This window comes from Kwoniella dejecticola, chromosome 2, assembly GCF_000512565.2.
Source record: "Kwoniella dejecticola CBS 10117 chromosome 2, complete sequence".
Classification (NCBI taxonomy): Eukaryota; Fungi; Basidiomycota; class Tremellomycetes; order Tremellales; family Cryptococcaceae; genus Kwoniella; species Kwoniella dejecticola.
The window spans coordinates 2,413,242-2,433,386 of record NC_089302.1 but is presented as its reverse complement, the minus strand read 5'-3'; the positions used below and the strand labels follow the sequence as shown (position 1 = coordinate 2,433,386).

Here is a 20,145-nt window from a genome sequence, read left to right as displayed (position 1 = left end):
TCAATCTTCATGATTACGATTTCGTCATCAACTGTACTTCAAATAAACACCTAGCACCTCGCCCAGAGTAACAACCTGTACAATGCCCCAGCTCCAACTCGTAGCTGAGCTTCCATCGCATTCAGAACCGGCATGGAGCGTGACCTTCAACCCGACGCGTAACCTGCTCGCATCATGCTCGACTGATCGATCAATACGTCTATTCTCTTACATTTTACCCTCTTCCGAGTCAGGCAACGGAATACCCAGCTCATCGGATTCTAAACCTGTCTTCAGCTTGAACAAGGTCATCTCGACAGATCACAAGAGGACGGTAAGGTCTATAGCTTGGGCTCCGGACGGGAAGACATTAGCGAGTGGGTCGTTCGATTCAACGGTCGGAGTATGGGAGGAGGTCATCCCTTCTTCAGATGATGAGGACGACGAAGATGATCAAGAAGGGATATACAGACCTGCGACATCAGGCAATGAAGGTATAGAGGGCAGAGAAGAAAAGGAATGGGAGTGTGTGACTACCCTAGAAGGACACGAGAGCGAATGTAAGAGCGTAGCGTTCTCGAGTGATGGGGCGCTTCTGGCGAGTTGTTCGAGAGATAAGAGTGTTTGGGTTTGGGAAGGTAGGTCAATCCTGCAAATCATGTTCTGCACCTCCTTCTCAGACTCTCTGCACTACAGCCATGGAAGGCGATGTCCTCGGGATAAACTGAGCTAACCCTTTGCTTGCAGTGCAACCGGACGCAGATTTCGAATGTATAGCAGTGATGATGGAGCATTCGCAAGATGTGAAGAGTATAGCATGGCATCCACATGAAGAGGTACGTTTGCCTGCACATATGCTCAGAGCTCTCATATCCTACCATTAGGCACTTCCGTTGGTTTTCAGAGACAGCATCAAGAAGTCGCCCTCACGCAAACCGAACTGATTGGCTGATTTCTTTTGACCTTAGATACTAGCTTCGGCTTCTTACGACTCGCATATCCACCTAGCGTTCGACGATCCCGACTCAGACTGGACAATCTTCCAAAAACTTCACCCTAGACTCCCTGCTACTCCCCTAACTCTATCTCCCGACTCGGCCCCATCGCTGATCAGTGCACTCATACCCTCAAAAGAAGAGAGAGATGCTGACGCGCAGCTGGACGTACCGCCCCTAGAGGAAGACGAGACCGTATGGAGCTTAGCGTTCAGTCCCGACGGATCGTATCTAGCTAGTGGAGGTGATCTTGGTGGAATTAGGATATGGAAAAGACAAGGCAATCAACCTGATTCCCAATGGGTCGAAATACTTCATCTGGCCGTTCATTCCAGATCAATTTTCTCGCTCGCTTGGTCTCCTTCCCCTAATACCGAAAAGGACGACGTTAGCAGTGATGTAAGAGATCTGGGATTATTAGCTTCAGCGGGAGGAGATGGTAAGATCGTTGTTTTCCGAATCACGTCTGGAGGAACGGAGAATGGAGGGATAAGTATGAAGCCTGTCGCAGCGGTAAAAGAGGCTCACGGGGTCAGCGATGTGAATAGTATAGGATGGTGTATACGGGATGATAAGAAGGGATTGGGGATGTTGAGCTCAGCAGGGGATGATGGGAGTGTGAAGGTCTGGAGAATCGTTAGCGAGGACTAGACTTGCTCCCTAAATCATCATCAACAACATGCATGACATATCTGCAATGCACCTGTGATACTGCATATCTCAAGCTACCACTCGGAAATGCTTCCTGTTGTCACACGTCATTCTTCCTCTTCCTTGACCTTGGGATCCTCTGATTGGACTTCCGTCTTGACGGTACTCGTGTGTCTAGTATCAACCCCATCCAGGTGACCCGCGGAATAATCACTCATTCCTCCGACAGCGCTCGCCTCTTCTGAGAAACCTCTGGACCCGGTCTGATTGGTTGCAACTCTACTGTCTGTCCCAGTGTTGTCCTCTTGCTTGACTGAGGTGGCATCTCCGGCCTTGACAGGCATGATTGAATCCGGCCTAAGGAAAGAGGGCGCAGGGGTCAGCGCTGAAGAAGGGGAGTTCGTATGATAGCATGGCCAACTCACTCGCTAGAAGTCTTCCATGATGAGGTTGTGCTAGCAATTGCTCACTTGAAAGATGGGAAAGGGTGATATGGTGATTGGGGAAGCAGTGGCGAAGTGAGTTGAGGGTTTGTGTGCAGCCTTATATGCAGTACAGCAGGGTTGCATTAATACAGTCATACATAGGAGCCTTCGTCAGTATAAAGGAAAGAGCTCGAAGGCAACGCATGCGCATAAAATACGTCATAACATACAGAAGAAGGCTTTGAAATGTCCCACAATGGCCCATCAGTGCGCGCTCTCGTCCTTCATGCGCCTGACGCTGATCCCGATTGGCACATGCTCTCTTGTCTGGCCATCTCATTCTTGATAGCAGTCACCGAAGTAGCGGTTCTCTGCTGATTAGACGACACACGAGCCAAAAAATTCTTAACATTTCTAGGATACTCCATGCGCTCCGATGGATCTTGAAGAGTCTTCATCGACTCCAGAAAACTCGTAATCTCTTTACGCTCTTTCCGATCTTCTACAATTTTGAGCAATCTCTTGAAATACTCATTGGTCAGCAAAGAATCAGCCCCTGATCTAGCTTGACTCATGGTGGTTACGGTGTACACGGTCGCGCAAATCTGTTTGACATGTTCAACGGATTCAGGCAGATTTGGAGTTTCCCGGAATAGGGCATCAACCTCGTCCAGAGTCTGCACGATAAGAGGCACGCTGATGTGCAGATCGACTGCTCGACCAGCTGCGGTAGATCGTATGTTGGCCAAAGCTCGCTGGACACGCTGATACCGCACTTTATCTTTGGTAGGTATACCGGGACAGTTCGGAGATATGATGCCATGCAAATATTCTAGAGATCGGTCTTGGGTTTCTGTCCAATAGTACGTCCGAACGATAGAATTCATAGTCAGAGTTAAGTCTGGTTGATAAGTTGACACTTTCTCAGCAAAAATGACCATCTGAGGACGAGTCGCCGCCAATTTAGAATGGCTTTCGTTGGCTTGCAGAGCTGCGATTGTGTCATATACCTTGCTCAAGGTCCTGCTCTCATCGGCGCCGCGGAAGGTTTGTGTGAAGCCCACGTTGTTCATCAACGCTAGAACAGCTTGGATAGAATGCTGGCGGTCATCAGCTTCGCCTTGTTGCGTATCCGTGGACGAGTCACTACCCAAGGGGACGTTCGAGAGTGACGGTTGTTCGAAGTGGCGGACTGGCAAGCTGGATTCGGAGTATGGCAGTGTATCTTGGGTATCCATTTGACTCGGCGCCGCCCAAGAGGCATCGTCCAGCATTGGTACATCGATGATCTCCACATCTGCTGCCGTGTCATGAACGGACGAAGGGTTGTCTTGCACCCATGTCGTCCAAGCGAAGTCAACGGTGTCTCCATCTCGATACGATGGCCCTGGGGCCGGAGATCTGGGCTCATAGCTCATCTGCCCGACATTTGCCTGCGTGGGCGTAAAAGCGTTGTGCAGTTCGGTGGGCTCATCCTGTAGAGCTTCAAGATCGTTCACGGTATCAGCATGTGCGCCTCTTCTCATACACGGTGCAATTGAGATACTAACAATTCATGACATTTTGCCAGAGTCGTCTTTCCTCCGGATCTTCGATATTTGACATCTCAATGAGGTCTAAGCAATCTTGTTGGAAGCGTGAACTATCCAAAGTACTATTACAGTGCTACTCAGAGCGATCGTTCAGCTGATATACGCTCTGAAGTGGACAGTTGGGCGAACAGGGACCACCTGGTCACAGAGATCAGCCCTTTGTACAAGCCGCTGCAGCAGGGACTCAAGTACTGCATGGCATCCGAAGGCTACCGTTCTCGGACCGCGTAGACTTCCTCAAGCAGTACAGAGAATGACGGCGCAGGACTTCTCCGCGATCATCGGAGATCCGCCAAGTCTTGTTAGCTTCGTTCGGCGTGAGGTATGCCACGACTCCTTTCAAGGGAGACGATGAACAGAGGGCAGCAGCGCTGTGGCAAGTTTGCCATGCAGCTTAACTTTCCCATCGTGTCTCTAAATGTTATTTTGCCCAGTGAGACTCTCATAATCGCTGAACAGGTGCATAGCGCAGTGATGAGCACGGTTAGATGTCAAATAGTGCTTTCATAGGATAAGGGAGAAAATAGAAAGAAGCCATGTACTGCAGCTACGAGAACACGTGGATATGTCAAGAGTCGCCAGGCCATCGAAATTCAATCCGCTATGCTGAGACTGATTGTAAGCACCTTAAATATGTTCTCGAGCTGGGAACATGCGATTCACCAGATTGTTCCAAGACAACTCCTCGTATCGGGTAAATTCGACGTCAGACTTGTTGAGTTCCCCCAGGATGCTGACAACCTGATCACGGGTCACCTCAGACTCATGATCAGAACCTGCCACCAGCCTATCTAAAGATCTGCAGATTTTCTGGATGACAGCTCGCGTATGGTTTTCGCTGCCAGAGATCAGATCGGCATCGCCGCTCGAGGCGTTCAATGTCTCTCTGAGATTTCTGGCCACCTGCTGGTCGTCCTCAGTCATCATGGAAAATAGTTCTCCGGTCATAGGGTCAAGCTGCCACAATCGAGCTCGATTTGCCGATAGATGTGTACTGATTCGGTGATCCTCAATAGAATTAATTGAAAGGACAGCATCGAGGTCGATTATAACTGTATTGAGCTGGGCCTCGGAGAGTGATCTTGAGGTTTCGATGCTTGACACGACTGTTCTGACGTCTTCCAGTGAGCAACCGACTGGGTAAAACGGCTCAGTTGGCGGATGGATCTTCAGACCCTGCAAAGCTGTTTTGGCTCGTTGTTCACGAGTCACTATGCCTCTACGTGTAGTGCCTTGATGTGTCCAAGCTTTATGGCGTCTTCCGGTCGGAATCGCGTCAGCGACGCGACCCAAGCTGCTGTCAGCTCGGTTGATCTGTAATGTCTCTGAATGAATCCGTCCCAGATAGTCTTCTGGGCGTCGGACATACCCAGCTGGTGATGGTCAAAGCAATTTCTTGCCCATTGCATAGTGCCTCGAGACACTTGTCGCCGACATGTGACTCGTTGGCTATACAAATGTGTGTTGTCCGACTGCTTCCAAAGACCTAATGTCTGATATACCTCATCGACCTTTCGTCGGTCTGAAATAGCCGCATAGCCGTTAGAGATTCGAGACCATAAGTCGTCTGTACCCATATTGGTATCCTTGAGCAAGTTTTGAATGGAGTTCAGATGTTCGGCCTTTTGATTGTCTGAGACTACCGCGTCGTCAGTGGTTACATCATCACCGAAGGGAGGGGGAGCGTTACCGGGGAAAGCTTGTTCGTATGAATGGCTCTGAAGATTGGCGTCCTGGATAGTGTGTGGAGGATCGTACCGATCGAACTTGTAAGCGACAGGGGCCCAATGGACGGCTTGGGTGCTGGGTGCTTCCGCAGGGTAGTATCGACCTGTCGCCAGCTCATCAAGTTGAACAGACGAAAAGTGCTGACTCCCCCAATCAGCTGCACTATGAGGTTCCCGCCCAATTATGGTAACAATATCCTGTTCTTCTGCTTCGATGTGATCGCTAAACGCGGGAGTGGGCGCTGGAGTATCATTTGGATCGATTGGTCTGATGGTACGGCCCTCAGGTGGAACGAAATCTTCGACTGGGGGGTGAGGCATCGCAGTAAAGCTTGTACTTCTAGACTTGTGGAAGCTGGTGGCAGAGACCCTGCCTTTGTATGTATTTAGACAGTATAAATACTGGTTATGGCTTGTGTTTAGGCTGAGCATATCTGCTAGAAGTGAAGCTGTAGCAATCGTCATGGGTCTTCGACTCTCCACAAAGGGCAGAGACCTTCCTGTGTTTCTGTCGAGAGGCTTTCGAATGCATGAGAATCTCTGGCACCACTGTAGTGCCATCTTCCTAGCTCGATACGTCTTCGCGGACGGCTCAACAATGGAGACTTCCATGAAGAGAAGTCCTGTAATACCGGCGATGCTTCTCAATGTGATATTCCAGGACCTCAGAATCCACCCCAATTGTCCGGCCACCCAGGCGAGGTGAATAAGTCGCTGCCAGTCCTCCTATCTATCCCATCTGCCAAATGTCTCCGCGATGTGTGGCCTTTAAACTCTAGTTCTGATTGACGTCGCCGTCTCTCGTGGACGTAGGCCGAAGGCAGTCCCGAAGGCTTGGTCACCTTACGCTGTGCATATGGTCTCTTGTGCTATCATAGCACGATCTATCATCTCAGATCCTGATGCCAATGCATGATTCAAGAGAATGACTGATACGTAAACGGGAACCAGCGCTTTCAGCACCTACAGACCCCTTCCAGCTCAGGTGTTAAAGTGGCGCTCCTCAAGTCTGCGAATATCGTTGATGGTGCTGTTCAAAGCCATCAACTTACCAACAAAAACGATTTGATCGTTGTATGTGTAATCATCCTTCGAAGAAAATTCTTTAACAGAATCTAAGAGTCCCCGAGTATCGTCATCCGCGAGATGCTGGAATATCGATCCATTCCTCTCACTCATTGCCTGAAGCAGATCTCCAGCCGTGAACGGCTTTTGATCGATCGTGAGATGCAGTTTCTCGTTGGCTTCCTGTCTGGTCCAGTCGTCGTAGATGCGATTCTCCTTGATCTCCTCGGCCTTCAGTGATACCTTGGTGTACAAGCTTTCACGGTGAATCCGTGTGAACCACTCTTTCGCTCGGTGTCCTGCGATCAGCACATCAGGGCGGACGGCACTCATTTGACTTTCAAGCAACTCGACAGCTTCAATCAAACCTGTCATTGATCGCGTTCTCATCGCGGCATCAGTCATCCGCCCTGAGCCCATTCTAAGCAGCCTGTCCATATTGGTCTTCTGATCGTGGGACAAGGACACGGGGTTATCACTTGCGCTGTTTAGTCCTCTGCTAAGGAGAATTATCGTCTGCAATGCAGTGAGAGCGTCCTGATGATGTCGGTATTCGGTCATGTTGTCGAATAAATTGACCGCCTTAAGTAGCTTGGCCCGCTCAAGTAGGTTGGCCTCCTCAAGTAGACTAGGCATCCCAAACGCATCCAAATGACGCGAAAAGATGGTCCTGGCGTCGAATAGGTCCTCAATCGACGCTTGGGAGCTCTTTGTATAATTTTCATCTCGCAAACCTTGTAGTGCGATCCGACTTCTTTCCAAAGAACCCGAGTCGCCATCAGCCGAAGAAGCAATCTTGCCAATGGCAAAGTTGATAGTGTCCCGGAGTGCTGCGGTCTGGGTATACAGCTCAGCTCTGTTGATCATGGAGCCAAGAGTACAGCGTGCTGCTGTAGCCATCTCATCAAAAGAGGGTTGTCCTCCGTGTCTAATCTGAATCGTACGTTGGCCGGTTGTGGAGTGGTAACCGACCGTGACAGTCCCGGGAGGATGGTGCTGCCGTACTTCCTCGAATTGGCGATCGAATGCGTCGTCATCGGCTTGCCTAGCTGCAGAGCTCTCGACATCGCCCACTTGCCTGGAGGACGATAAATATCGAGAGAGGTCCATCAAGAAAGAGGGCTATTCTTTCAAGCGGACGTCAGATGTGGATCCAGAAGGCAGAAGCGTAAAATGAAATACTAGGTTCAGTTTGTCTGATGAATGGCTCAAGATAAGCAAATCCCGATGGCCTAAAACTCGGTAAATGGCATGGGATTTGTCCACAGGCTATAAATCTAGCCTTCATATATATCAGAACGACAGTGGCAAAAGATGATATGAAGCTTCCACCAAGGTCTTGCGTTCGTGTCTCCCCTCTAAGCAGGGAAGAAGGCCTCGCTCGCATAGGAATTGATGAGGTCATACCATGTTCTGGACTCAATGAGAAGGCACAGGGAGCTTCTTTGCTCCACTCCAAGGACAGAAGTTCTCTCTGTCCATCAGCCTCTACTGTTCGTGGTAAGGCCTTTGGGGCTGTCCGAAAACGCTAGCTCAACCTGACGTCGTGATGTCTAGCACACGACTTTGATAGGAATCCTCCTCTTACGTGTCCACAGGTCACCTTTCGATCTTCTACTCGTTCACCTCTTTCACCTTTCAGGTTAATAAAGCCACATTGCATGCTGTGCAAGTGCGAAAAGGAGGGCAGCCATCGTCATGACGCGTAGTGATATTCAATGACGCGTGGTTCTATGATCGTATGGTCGAGACCAAACATGCATCATCGTCATGAAACGTTGTGTCTCGAGCCATCAGGTCTAGGCTCTCTGCATGAGCATGAGTGCCCTTCTATCCCTGGCTCAATCAATGTTAGCCTGCTGAGCAGTCAAGACCAGAAAGAAGCATCCAGCTACTTGATGCGAGTCATGATGCTGTTCGTGATAGTCATTATCAAGTGAGCGAGAATTACAGTCTCTGTGAATACTGTTCATTGTTCGAATCATTCATTTTTTCATCTCATGATCTAATTTACCATTCCCTCGGTCTCGTTCTCGTACTCGTTAAAATGAGATATCGCATAATCAAAGATAGTCAGAAGAAGGCAGGAGTGGGTATCGCATCGAAGAAAGAGGGTTGAAGGGGAAGAAAGGCGTTATATGACTTAGTAGAAGCCTGTAGGTTGTGACATCAAACCACCACCATTTGGCATTCCCCCATATCCAGGTGCGCCGCTACGTCAGAAAGGTTGCAAATCAGCTATGAAGTAAGAAACACAATAAGAAAGGACAGGGTCGGATTACTCACCCTGGTCCACCAATCATCAGCCTTTGACCCAATCCACTACCCATCAGACTAGGTTCGTTCTCAGGTTCTTTCTCTGTCGTCTTAGCTTTCAGATCTTTAACTTCTTTCTCCAACGCAGCTATCTTCGAAGAAGTATCTCGTTGCTGTTGCAAGTTGTACGGCATTGAGTAATCGCTCAAGCCGAATCTCCATGACTAAATGATCTCAAATGGTCAACACAGGTTCGATTCGCATAGACTGATGAGATTATGATCGAACAAGAGAGGATCACTCACCATCTCCTCCACAAAGTCAGATCGGACTAATTCGAAGCATACATATAGTATAGCCGCGAATGCATCCTTGTTACCGATCGAGACAAAGTATCCGGCCAACTCTTCGGCCACTGAGATGTCTTTACTTGCCGCGGCAGTCTCGAGAGCATCTCGCCATAGTCTATCTGCTTTCGCCAAGCCGAGCGATTCTTCCCACATTCCGTTGAGCTGGGATGCGTCTCAGGCTCAGCTTAATTCCCTCGTCATTGGTATTGAGAAGCATCGTTACAATTGTTTAGGAACCCGTCGACTTACTCGGTACAGTAAGGAAGCGATCCTCCTGAATTCCAACAGCTCGTGTCCCTCCAGCCTCTTAGCCAACTTGATAGCATCATACTGATCATGAGTCTCCAGTGAACTCCTCAACGTAACATGGTCTTCCTCTTCTATCAACAAATCGTTATATGCTTCGTTGACAACGGAGAGATTGAGTTTTTGGGTAGCGATCAAGTAAGGTTTGGCGAGCGGCAAGTGATCTTCGTTTTGTAGGATTTTGACGACTCGTCCGTGATCCAGTCGAGGTGTCAAAGCAGCGAGCAAGTCGGGAAGGAGAGTCGGTTGCTTGGCCAGGTAGAAAGAGACGGCTTTGTAGGCAATCTCCATGTTGGCCACTTTGACGACCACCTTCTTGAATTGATCGTGGTCCCAATCGCCCAGTCGCTCCATCATTGCCAAAGCAGCATTGTCGGGTTCATCTGAATACGAATGTCGTGTGTAAGCTTAATCCAAGTCTTCGGAAAGATATCGCAGCTCACCATAGACAATGTAAAGGAAGACGAGCTCCGGCCATAGATGAGCTTGCTCAGCGAACTTGATCACTTTAGGCTATAGATGAACATTCATGTCAGCTGCGTCAAAGAGAGTCTGAAGTTAGCTGTCCTCACTATGTTGACTCGCTGCCAGAACAACTTGAGATGTTCCATGACTGACAATCACACAAAGTCAGCTCATCGCCCTTGTTATGATGCGGGTATATTGGCTCACGTTTTTCGGGTCGATATTTGGCATATAATACCGACAGTTCGGTGAACATTCCCTGTGATGCAGCATATAAGCTTGTCGTGCAACATTTTACGAGGGCAAATGCCAAAAAGCTTACCATGTGAGCTCGTTCTAGCCCCAGACCACCTTCCATCAACGAAATGATCTCATCGAAGTAACCATTTCGTTCGTAAAGGGAAAGAAGAGCAGGTAATTCTTCCGCATGAACCTGTCACATTCAATTGGTTAGCCGTTGATTTCCAATTTAAGACTATGGCGTCAAAACACTCACAATCAAGTTCAAACCACAAATCTGAGCTAATCTGAACTCTTTCTTGTCCACACAAGCAGCGTTGACTTGCTTCCAAACTCTGTATAATCAAGTTTTGTCAGGGACGGCAAGATAGGCGGTGGGATTAGACGACGGACTTGAGCAGAGACGACTTACTGAGTGTTACCAGCCTTTCTAGCGGCATCTACTGCGGCCTGATTCTCTCCCAAGTAAATTAAGGTAGTAGCCAGTCGTGCCCAGTTCGAGATGGAGCTGAAAAGAAGTTTCGATGCTTGGTAGAGCTCGTCCTCGAAACACTTCTCTCCAACTTGCAAGATATCTGCCACGTTGGTCATAGCTAAGAATTCCTCCATGTCATGCAATCTATCAGTCTTGGCGTATGCATATGCCAATTCCGTATCGATCTTAGGTTCTCGAGCTGTTTTTCTTGCCATTTGGAGGTATCGAACAAGATCGTCATGTTTGCCCGCACGGTTGGCGATTTCGATCACTTCTGCGAAATTGCTGGGATCCTCAGCCTTGATATACGAGTCGATGGCGTCCTTTACCCTAAGACCGTCAAGTTGGGCTTTACCAAGTCTGGACCAAACGGCAGGCTGATTGATCTTGTTGGCATAAGCGAAACCTCGATCGATAGAGACCATGTGTTCCACGAGGACGTTCATGGCCTCAGCATGGTTGTCGTGCTTCTGATAGATCGTGAATGCTTCTTCATACAACCCCGCTTCAGTCGCAACTCTCGCTATAGCGTCAACATCGTATCCGGATAGCTTGTTGATGTATCCCATGACTTTTCCTTTATCGTTCTTGATGGCAGTAAGGAACATGAGGGATTGGAGGGATTTGTTGTCGCTAAATGGCGAAGGTTCGATGATGATCTTTTCAAGCAATTCGAGCAGTGGGCCGTGAAGCTCCATGTGCATGAAGGCTTTGACTGTGACCGAGACATCATCCGGATCGGTACACTCTGGAATGGCCGTTGCGATTACTTGGTCGACCAGAGCTCGTCTGTGGATACTTTCGGGATCCAGGACTTGGGTCCATAAGTCGATCTCCCTTCGCTTCACCAAGTATCGAGCTTGATGCTTGTACATTTGGTTCTCGTTGGTGATGTTGATAAGCTCATCGTCACACAAGCCCTTAGCGTAAGCGATGTAGGCGAGGTATGGATCTCGTTTTTCACAGTATTTTCCGACAATTGCTGGGTCATACAAGTTGTTCTCCTTCAGGAAAGCCTCGGGGTTGTTGTTGGAGTCGATGGAGATCTTGGCAATAGCATTGTAGACCGAGTGATCGGTTGAACCTTGTTCGACCTTGGTATTGAGCCATGGAAGAATAAGCTTGAGTCTATTTCGCTTCTCCACCTCCTCAACTAATTCATCAATTGGGAAAGTACCGGTGACGGAAGCGAGGAGGTTTTTGATCGTTTGCTCCTCACAGTCAACATCCAGGAGACCACCAATGACTTGTGGGGTCCTGGCAGAGTTGACTCGGGTAACGTAAATCTCGATGAAATTGGTGAGACCGTTTTGGTAGAGGTAAAGGACAAGATCATGAACAAAGTCGAATCGATCGCAGACGATGATGAGAGGGAGTTGATCGGAAAGTCTGGCTTCCTTGAGGAAATTCTTGACTTTTTCGGGGTTGTAGAAGTTGCTTTCTCTGCACATTCGCTCAACTTCCCGGATTTGGCCGGTTCGGGTAGCAGCTTGAATGTACTTGAAGTGTACTTCAGGGTCTTCGCTGAGGTTGACAACGGCGCCGAGGTAGTAGTAGAGACCTTTAATTAAGAATTAATCAGTATCGAAGTCATTCCCAGGCCCATATGTGGCTCACCTTCAGAAGACTTGTATTGCTCGAACAACTCGATCAACTTGACAGGACCAAGAAGATCCGAGTACTTCGAAGCAATTTGAACGACGAGCTGAAGGTTTTGTCGGATGTTGGTCTTGAGCATCTCGTGCAAACAGGCGAAAGATTGCTCCACAGTGAGTTTACCAAAGAAGTTGACGAGCCACTGAACACGATATATAAGTATGATGTCAATCACGAGATGAAGACGGTCTGACTCACATCTGCGTTCAAGAGGTTGGTGTGCACAACGACCCGTTTGATATCGTTGATATCCTCGTAATGTTCAAGAGCCTTTATACATTATGTCAGCAGTCGACATGACGTTGATGATGCAAAGATGATGTCGGACATACCCTTTGCATCAACCCTGCCTTCTCAGCGAGGTTGGCGATTCTAGGTCTATCGTAATGAGTGAACATTTCGTTACCTAAGATGGCATCGGCGACTTGAGGTGCTGAGACAAGGTTCATTTCTAACAATCGAGTTTGAAGAGGTCCTTGCTCCGGCTTGTTGTCCTTGAGAGCATCGAGGAGGATGGAAGTAGCTTGTTGAAGCATGTTCTGCGACATGAAAATGTCGATGATCCTGTCCAAGTCCACCAATGATCCGCTCTCATCGTTGACAATCTGGGTAGCGAATTCAGCACCTTTGTCGGGGTTGATCCTGACCAAGTGTTGCAATAGCTGAGCGTAGTCGGGGGTGTAGTTGACTTTCTTGGAGTATAAGACAATCTTGTCGAATTGACCCAACTCGGCGAAAGCGGCTACAACCTTGTTGGGGACATTGGCACGCAAGTAGACTGATAAAGCGAGGTTCATGTCTGTCATTCGACAAAGGTCACCCAATTCTTCGCTGCATTCGAGCTACCAGTCGTGTTAGCTATGTAACCTGTGCATTCGGCGAACATTTGCAAGCTCACTTTGTTCTCCTTGAGCCATTTCTCCAATAACTGTTTCTTCCCTTGCTGTATCACCGGTCTAGCCAGTTCAAGCGATTCGTACTTATTCAGCTCTCCTTTCTCAAGCAGAATACCGAAGTATTGCAGAATAGGCGAGAGGGTACCTGGCACATTAGGAAGCTTCTTGAAAGTCTCGATTGTCTGGGGAGTTCTAAGCAGACCTCTTGGAGAATTGGCAGCAATCTTGGCGGCCTCGGAGTATTGACCATTCTGGATATAGACTTGGTATTGTTGTTGGATTATGTGATCTGCTCCTGGTAATCCGGCTCGTTGAGCAAGTTTGATAGCGAGTTCAGGGGAGTTGATAACCTCTGCAGGCGAAGTGGCGGAAATCAGCATGCTTGTCTCTTCTACTCAGTGGATTCGACCCAAACTTACGTTGAATATATGGCACAATGGTATCCTCGTCCACACTGACACTCAAAACTTGACCTTTCCTGTTCACACCAATTATACCAGAGGTAGACTCGTGTTGAGCAGTCGTGAAGATGGTCTCTCCGGATATTCGGTTCATGTAAATACATTGACCGGTTTCAATCTCGTAAAGATGGATGAAACCGAATTTGGTGACAAGGTATAATATACCGTGTTTGGGCGAGACTTGAAGTGCGACTGGGAAATCATTGGTGGCTTCGGCTGGGAAGAAGACATCGACTGCCTTCTTCTGGAAGGGTGGGTTGGGCGCTTGGTGACCAATCTCAACGATGTGCAGCTGCAGCCAGATTTGAGTCAGCTTTGTGTCTAACGTCTCTTTGGGGAAATCAACTTCCGGAGGAAAATGAGGCATAGCTCTCAGAGTTATGTAAGAAGGAGAGGAATTGGTTTGAGTAAACTCACCTTGGCACCAGTAGCAGTCCTAACCGCGAAACAGAACAACTTGCTCTCCTGAGCCGCGCCATCCTGCCTTATAGTTGCGAAAGCAGCGGCGTGACCTTCAATGGGTTGAGACACTCCTCTTTCAACCGAGTAAAGCTGCATAGCACCCTTGATCTTGAATCCATTTGATCCTGGCTGACCAGCTTGAGGGTTCGATGAGATTCCTACTACCACTAACCATTTCTCGTCTTGCGATATACGGTAGTTGATGATCTGGTTTCCTGCTAGTGTGGCATGTCTATCAAAAACCTGAAAGTTGTGCTCACGTCAGCAAAGGAGGGTTCGCGCGATCGCCATCCAGCTTGGTCCATCACTCCGATTTGGCATTGATGACAGACCGGACGAAGAGTGTGCGGCTCACTTTGGAAGGAGCAGCTTGTCCGTCCATGACTTTCCAATGATAGACCTCTCGTTCAGTCACGATACCGATCGTAGTCTCATTTATCCATGTCCAGAAGGTGACTTCTTCGTTCATCAGATGAGCACCGATCTTGGACTTGCTAACCAAGTTGAATACTTGTAATTGTCGACCGGCTTCGAAGTCGCAAGTATTGAGAAATCATCAGCTATACTCCTGCATAAGAACGGGAAGAATCGGGGAGCTGACCCACCTTTCAACGCGAGAACCTTCTCCCCTGCTCGAGGGTTCATAATCGCCGAATCAGCCGTGACTGAGACACGTTATCATTAGCTCGAAGCCTTTTCCTTGGAAAAGCGATATATATATATGATCATCAGTACTTACTCGGCCGACGAACGATATCATTTGAATCGTTGAGGTTAACAATGACCACTTGAGGTGTATCCAATTGCTCCCTCACACAGATCCAGGCGTCCGATTCGAGAGTGAGCGATTGGAAGGATATAGAGGCTGGTTGAATACCTAGAGCGGTGAGCTGTTGGAGTCAATACGTCAGCTCTTCCTCCCCTTACTGTCGCATGTCTGAGAGATCGCCATCCCATGTTTGGGCGACTGGGATGCATGTAACGCAGCTCATGTCTGCCCGAGGTACTGGGAGCAAAGGTGATAGGTTGATATCATGATACGTCAACATACCTGAAGGTGCTCGGTGAACTGCAGACATCATGGTATTTTAGCAGCTGCAATTTGGCCTCAATAAGCAGACGCAGAGACAGCCACTCACCACGATGGGTTTCTCCGGAGCAGCCATCTTGCTTCACTTCTCTTATCGGAGGAGAGGAAGGGGTATAAGTATGGGAATTACAGATGACTTGTGTTCTTTTGAGATACGATGTCTTCGGAAGAAACGGAACCGCCCTCAATGTGGAGGGTAAGGAGGAACAGTGGATGCTATATGAATGAGGAGAAAAGACAGATGAGGATGAGGATAAGCAGTGATACGGTAGATGTCTTATCCGATGTTATGTTGAACGAGTCCATGCGGTCGTCCGGTGGGTGGACGGACAGTTGTGCACTCGGACGCGCCTTGATGACGATGCATCCCCCATACATGAGCATGAGCACGATGTAAACACGTGGCGGTTATATCGGATTCATTGGAAATGTGGCGCTTATGGTATCTCCTCATTATTGCTGCGGGAGAGGAGAAAGGAGGTGGCAGGATAAAGGAAGTTTTTCAAGGGGTTTGGATAATCCAATGCACTGTATTTGCACTGTACTGTGCATCACAGACTGGCATACTGTTGATGGGCAGAGATGGTAAAGGAACATGCCAGACTGACCCAAGATTCAAATTGACAATTGGGTCACTAATGGTCTATCCGAGATCGATCACCGAGCTAGCTAATTGAAGTACAACCCATTCTAGCATTCTTGACCTGTCGAAGTTGAAGTCACTCTCAATCGGACCGAAGCGCAAGGGAGCTATAGTGCTTCTTATTGATTGTTCCGCTGCGACCAACGTGGATTCAGTGAAGTACTCTGATATCCTTACGCAACATCACTAACGCGCCATTCAAAGCAATGTAAGTATCCTCCTCTCGCCGAGGACTCCCGTCGCCCTACCAGGGGTCAGATTATCAGTGTTGTCGTATCCTTATGAGAGTGAGTGCTGCTTGACGTAATGACGTGCAGGTCATCCGAGCCCTATATACCTACTCCGTCCGATACCCACTTCCACCCAAATTCACTTGTCCACAAGAATGGTGAGTCAACAAAGCGCTTCCTGAAACCGTTTCCCTCGAGTCTACTGCTCGATAATCCCGCATTCCGGGGGACAGCGCTGGCGCTCAATTTCGAATGCTCGGGGGTGATGTATTGCGCTCTGGCTTCGACACCCAGCGCTGATATTTGCCATCAATCAATCCAGATTCGGAACCGCTCAATCCCAATGGCAGTGGCAACGCCCAACGAGCCAAGATGAACGCGATCCAAGATCAACTAGACTCGACTAAACAGGTCTTAGTGGATAATATCGATAAGATCAATGAGAGGGGTCAGAGGCTCGATCATCTCGAACAACAGACGCGTGAGTTGAGTCGAGTTGTCGGTCGATCAATCAATCAGAGTCAATCGGCATACATTTCCGCTAGTATACATAGCTCACCATGAAACTGTATGTCAACGAATTAGAGGACCTAAGTATCCAATCGAGAACGTTTAATCAGACTGCCAAAAGGACGAATCGGATGATGTGGTGGAAAAACAAGAAGGTGCGTGAGCTCTTTCGCGTGATTTTTGATTGTGATGGAATATGTACAGTGATACCCCCACACTGCACTTAATTTCCCTGCGTCTTCACCTCCCACAATTTCAACATTCCAATTCCCGTTCGTCAATTAGCTTAGACTGGATGAACTACTAATCACATCGACTAATGCCCTGTACTCGGTTCAACAGTGGACCATAGCGATCTGCGCGCTGGTACTTATCATCTTAGCAGGGATCATCGGCGGAGCAGTCAAGGGGTCGGGCAAGTAAAGTCCAGAGTACAATTCGCTAGCAGCCGTAGATGCGGGATGTGGTAGATATACTGTAGATTGTAATTCATGAAACGTCATTTGTCAGACTATACCATACTCTATTTAGCAGGATGCATTCCGGCATTGCAGTACACTACACTTTGACAGTACTCCTTGATGATCGACGCTGGCACATAGTAAAGTTGCCTCTTGTCGAACGAAGTATTGGATGTACGCATTTAGTTATGCTAGTATGCATGATGGCATGAACGTATGGCGATTTACGGTACGGTATTAATAGTCGAACGACGACAGGGTAATGGTAATGCGATGTGATACTTGTACGATGCTAAGTGATGTAATGTAATGCAGATTGCAAGTGAAACGAAACGAGACGAAACCGAACACAAATTTTACTACGATCGGGAGTTGTCTAATTCTCTATCCATCGGAGGACAGCCACGCTCTCCACATGGGCGGTCTACGTATACAACAAGGGTAGAATTAGCATCTCCTGTCATATTATGCCGGGTGTACTCCCCGATACCATATCAAGCCTTCAACGAGGAGAAGAGACACGAGTAGGAAGTGCAAGGCAATCAACAAATCCAAGAAGACATAATCATAATCAATAACTCACCTGAGGGAAAAGATCGAACCCCCTTAAACTCTCTACCACATACTTCCATCCCTTCTCCCTCCCTCTGCTCTCCGATTCACGTATCAAATACCCAACATCCCTCGCTTGGGTATGTACATTACACGAGACGTAAACCACCGTGAGCGGTTTGAAGTGCAGTAGTTGATCAAGGAAGGGTTCGTCGCATCCTTTTCGTGGGGGCTGAGCGATTATGGACCACACTTATCAGCTCCGACTCCTTATATTATATTATACTACGTTGGACGAAAAATTGGTGTAAAGGTCCCGCTAGAAATTGGACAAGGGAAGTGAGAAGGCGGTGTGAGGATATTGTGGATCGTGGGATGCAATAGAATAGAAACAGAACTGAAATCTTGAACGTCATAAACCCAAAGCACACTCACATCAACCACCACACAGCTCTTCCCACCTTCAAACCCCTTCTCCGCCAACCCCCCGAAAATATCTTCCGCCTTCCCACAGAGCCAGGTGGTCTTATCTTGGAGACCATTCATCTCGGCATTCTTCTTGGCAGCTACGATTGAATCGTGCGAAATCTCCACTCCAGCTACTTTTTCAAATTTGTCCGAGAGGGTGATTCCGAATAATCCTGAACCGCAATACGTATCTACCAAGTGCGTCGGCGTCGGCGTCGGCGGTTTGCTTGCTGGAGAAGCGGCAGGGCTAGGCGGGAAGATAGCTTCTTTAACGTATTCCGTCAAAGGAATTAAGATGGAATTATTATTTTGGAAGAAGCTTCCAGCTGCAAAAGAAAAAATGTATTTCCCGACTCGTTCGTACACTGCCTGCTTGTGGTTCGTGATTGCCACATGCTGCTCGGCCGGGATGATTGGTGCTGTATCGTGAGAGAAGGGTGAAGAGGATGAAGGAATAGGATCTGGAGAAGGGAGGGAATCTCGGAGTAACAATGTAGCGCCACGAGTGAAGGACATAATTGTGCTATGTCAGTCGAAATGAAGGGGTATCAGTGATACTAGTATGACATGCAATGCAGTACTTCAAGAAAAAGAGTAGGATAGTACATTAGCAAGATCAGAATGCCACTCACTTTTGTACCCTCTTTCTCTCTTCCGTCATTTTCTTATTCAATACCGGCGTGGCTATTGGACATTCCTGAATTCAGATCTCAACCGTTAGCACGTATTAATACGAAGATAACTAAAAGCCTAGCCTCTGAGTAGACTTGGAAAGAAATGGGCGACGTTGGGCAATTCGACCCGGACCCACCTCAATATCCATCACTCCAGGCCTTCCCTTCCTCTCAAACCCAATCCTACATTCCCACCCCTTTTTCTCCCCATCTCCATTAGCCAGACTATTCAGCGCAGCCTCCTCACCCGACTCTTTCAACTGCTTCTGAATCCATTTCGGCGGCGCATCAAAATGCGGCGTTATCTTCGTTCGGTATCCCCACTGTTTCGGCGACCCAATCGTATCCTGAATCCCCGGTATCAGGTCTTTATGCAAGTTCGAGAATCGCTGATACGCTAATTCCACCGTGCGCTTCTTGTGCTGTAGCTGTAAAGGGTATGGAACGGGTTGTAATTGGCATCCACCACTGTTTTCATCACATCGATCAAATCAGCAGCCGACTCCAGCTTAGTAGTGAAGATTTCACAAAGCTTGCAGCTTAATCTTCAATCACTCACCATTCTCCGAAATACCTACACCCGTTCTCAGGATACTTCCTTCGATCTCCTTCACCTCCTCTATACTCTTCGCTGTATTCCAATATCTCAAGCAGGTCCGCAAAACTACAAAGTCTATCGTGTTTATGTATTTTGGCGCGGATGCGATCCCCAGGATGCGCGAAGGGAGTTATGATTGCCCATGGTTTGTCGCCCGGGAAAAGGGATATCGATTCGCCTGTAGTATGATAATGATTCAGCGCATCATTGGGTATGAGTGTCATATCTGGACGTTGTTTGAAGGAACAGGCAAGGGTCAATGAAGGATATATCGAGACGAAGGGGACTTACCAGACACCGTAAATGCCCCAACAGTCAAAGTTACCTCTTCGAACAACTTCAATTCTTCCGGAGCCTCCCATTCCGACCCCTCTTTCTTACCGATCAATCCATCCACGTATTCCACACCAAGGAAGTCTCGGACATCATGAAAGAGGACATCTTGAGCTGAGTACTTCTCAGGTAAAGTCCGCTTTTGTTTTCGGTTCTTCTTTCCTTTAGGCTTTACAGGAGCCTGACTCTGACTCGATGAAGCCTTAGGTATAGTCTCCGTAGTGCCCATGGAGTCGTTCGGGAGGAAAGCTGCCTTGATTGGAGCTTCGGTGACTTCGGTGAAACCATTTGTCGGAATCACGTCTGGTAATTCGGCTGATACGCTTGATTTCAGTTTCTTATGTGGAGGAGAGGATGTTCCGGTTCCACTTCCGGGAGAAGGGGGTTGAGTTGTCATCCTGCGTACTAGCAAAGTAGCTCTCCAGTGCTTTCGGAATGGTGCTGTTGGCCTGATGAGGATCTGCCGTAGCATATACTATACCTTGCTGGCAGGATAGCTGGCTTCCTATGCGGATGTGATAACTGTAGAATAGGATTTGATTTTTTTGTTGATTTTGATCTTTGATTTTCCTGCTCTCCCAACCA

At 48.2% G+C, this 20,145-nt stretch overlaps 7 protein-coding genes across 7 annotated transcripts; 2 read left to right on the top strand and 5 right to left on the bottom strand.

The window, feature by feature from the left end:
- Nucleotides 1-82: 82 nt before the first annotated feature.
- On the top strand, nt 83-1,625 carry I303_102329 (uncharacterized protein; the record flags this gene model as incomplete). The annotated part of the gene is made up of 3 exons (XM_018404889.1): nt 83-617; nt 727-815; nt 948-1,625. 3 exons carry the CDS (start codon nt 83-85, stop codon nt 1,623-1,625), a joined length of 1,302 nt encoding a protein of 433 aa, XP_018265170.1.
- Nucleotides 1,626-1,732: 107 nt separating this feature from the next.
- Nucleotides 1,733-3,655, bottom strand: I303_102328 (uncharacterized protein; the record flags this gene model as incomplete). The annotated part of the gene is made up of 3 exons (XM_018404890.1): nt 1,733-1,982; nt 2,348-3,533; nt 3,601-3,655. The coding sequence occupies 3 exons, from the start codon at nt 3,653-3,655 to the stop codon at nt 1,733-1,735; spliced, it is 1,491 nt and encodes a 496-aa protein (XP_018265171.1).
- A 1,198-nt stretch (nt 3,656-4,853) lies between these two features.
- I303_102327 (uncharacterized protein) lies at nt 4,854-5,690 on the bottom strand (the record flags this gene model as incomplete). The annotated part of the gene is made up of 1 exon (XM_018404891.1): nt 4,854-5,690. One exon carries the CDS (start codon nt 5,688-5,690, stop codon nt 4,854-4,856), a length of 837 nt encoding a protein of 278 aa, XP_018265172.1.
- Nucleotides 5,691-6,350: 660 nt separating this feature from the next.
- Nucleotides 6,351-7,544, bottom strand: I303_102326 (uncharacterized protein; the record flags this gene model as incomplete). The annotated part of the gene is made up of 1 exon (XM_018404892.1): nt 6,351-7,544. The coding sequence occupies one exon, from the start codon at nt 7,542-7,544 to the stop codon at nt 6,351-6,353; it is 1,194 nt and encodes a 397-aa protein (XP_018265173.1).
- Nucleotides 7,545-8,577: 1,033 nt separating this feature from the next.
- Nucleotides 8,578-15,167, bottom strand: I303_102325 (uncharacterized protein; the record flags this gene model as incomplete). The annotated part of the gene is made up of 21 exons (XM_018404893.1): nt 8,578-8,647; nt 8,721-8,914; nt 8,996-9,202; nt 9,290-9,729; nt 9,790-9,859; nt 9,919-9,959; nt 10,019-10,070; nt 10,134-10,244; nt 10,308-10,386; nt 10,464-12,087; nt 12,144-12,324; nt 12,381-12,452; nt 12,515-13,024; nt 13,081-13,430; nt 13,498-13,831; nt 13,957-14,244; nt 14,357-14,529; nt 14,607-14,666; nt 14,741-14,891; nt 15,053-15,070; nt 15,141-15,167. 21 exons carry the CDS (start codon nt 15,165-15,167, stop codon nt 8,578-8,580), a joined length of 5,052 nt encoding a protein of 1,683 aa, XP_018265174.1.
- Nucleotides 15,168-16,336: 1,169 nt separating this feature from the next.
- I303_102324 (uncharacterized protein) lies at nt 16,337-16,897 on the top strand (the record flags this gene model as incomplete). Its single annotated transcript, XM_018404894.1, has 3 exons — nt 16,337-16,445; nt 16,550-16,629; nt 16,817-16,897. The coding sequence occupies 3 exons, from the start codon at nt 16,337-16,339 to the stop codon at nt 16,895-16,897; spliced, it is 270 nt and encodes an 89-aa protein (XP_018265175.1).
- A 414-nt stretch (nt 16,898-17,311) lies between these two features.
- Nucleotides 17,312-19,957, bottom strand: I303_102323 (uncharacterized protein; the record flags this gene model as incomplete). The annotated part of the gene is made up of 7 exons (XM_065968520.1): nt 17,312-17,359; nt 17,519-17,719; nt 17,923-18,478; nt 18,588-18,652; nt 18,767-19,097; nt 19,189-19,405; nt 19,519-19,957. The coding sequence occupies 7 exons, from the start codon at nt 19,955-19,957 to the stop codon at nt 17,312-17,314; spliced, it is 1,857 nt and encodes a 618-aa protein (XP_065824592.1).
- Between the last annotated feature and the right edge of the window lie 188 nt (nt 19,958-20,145).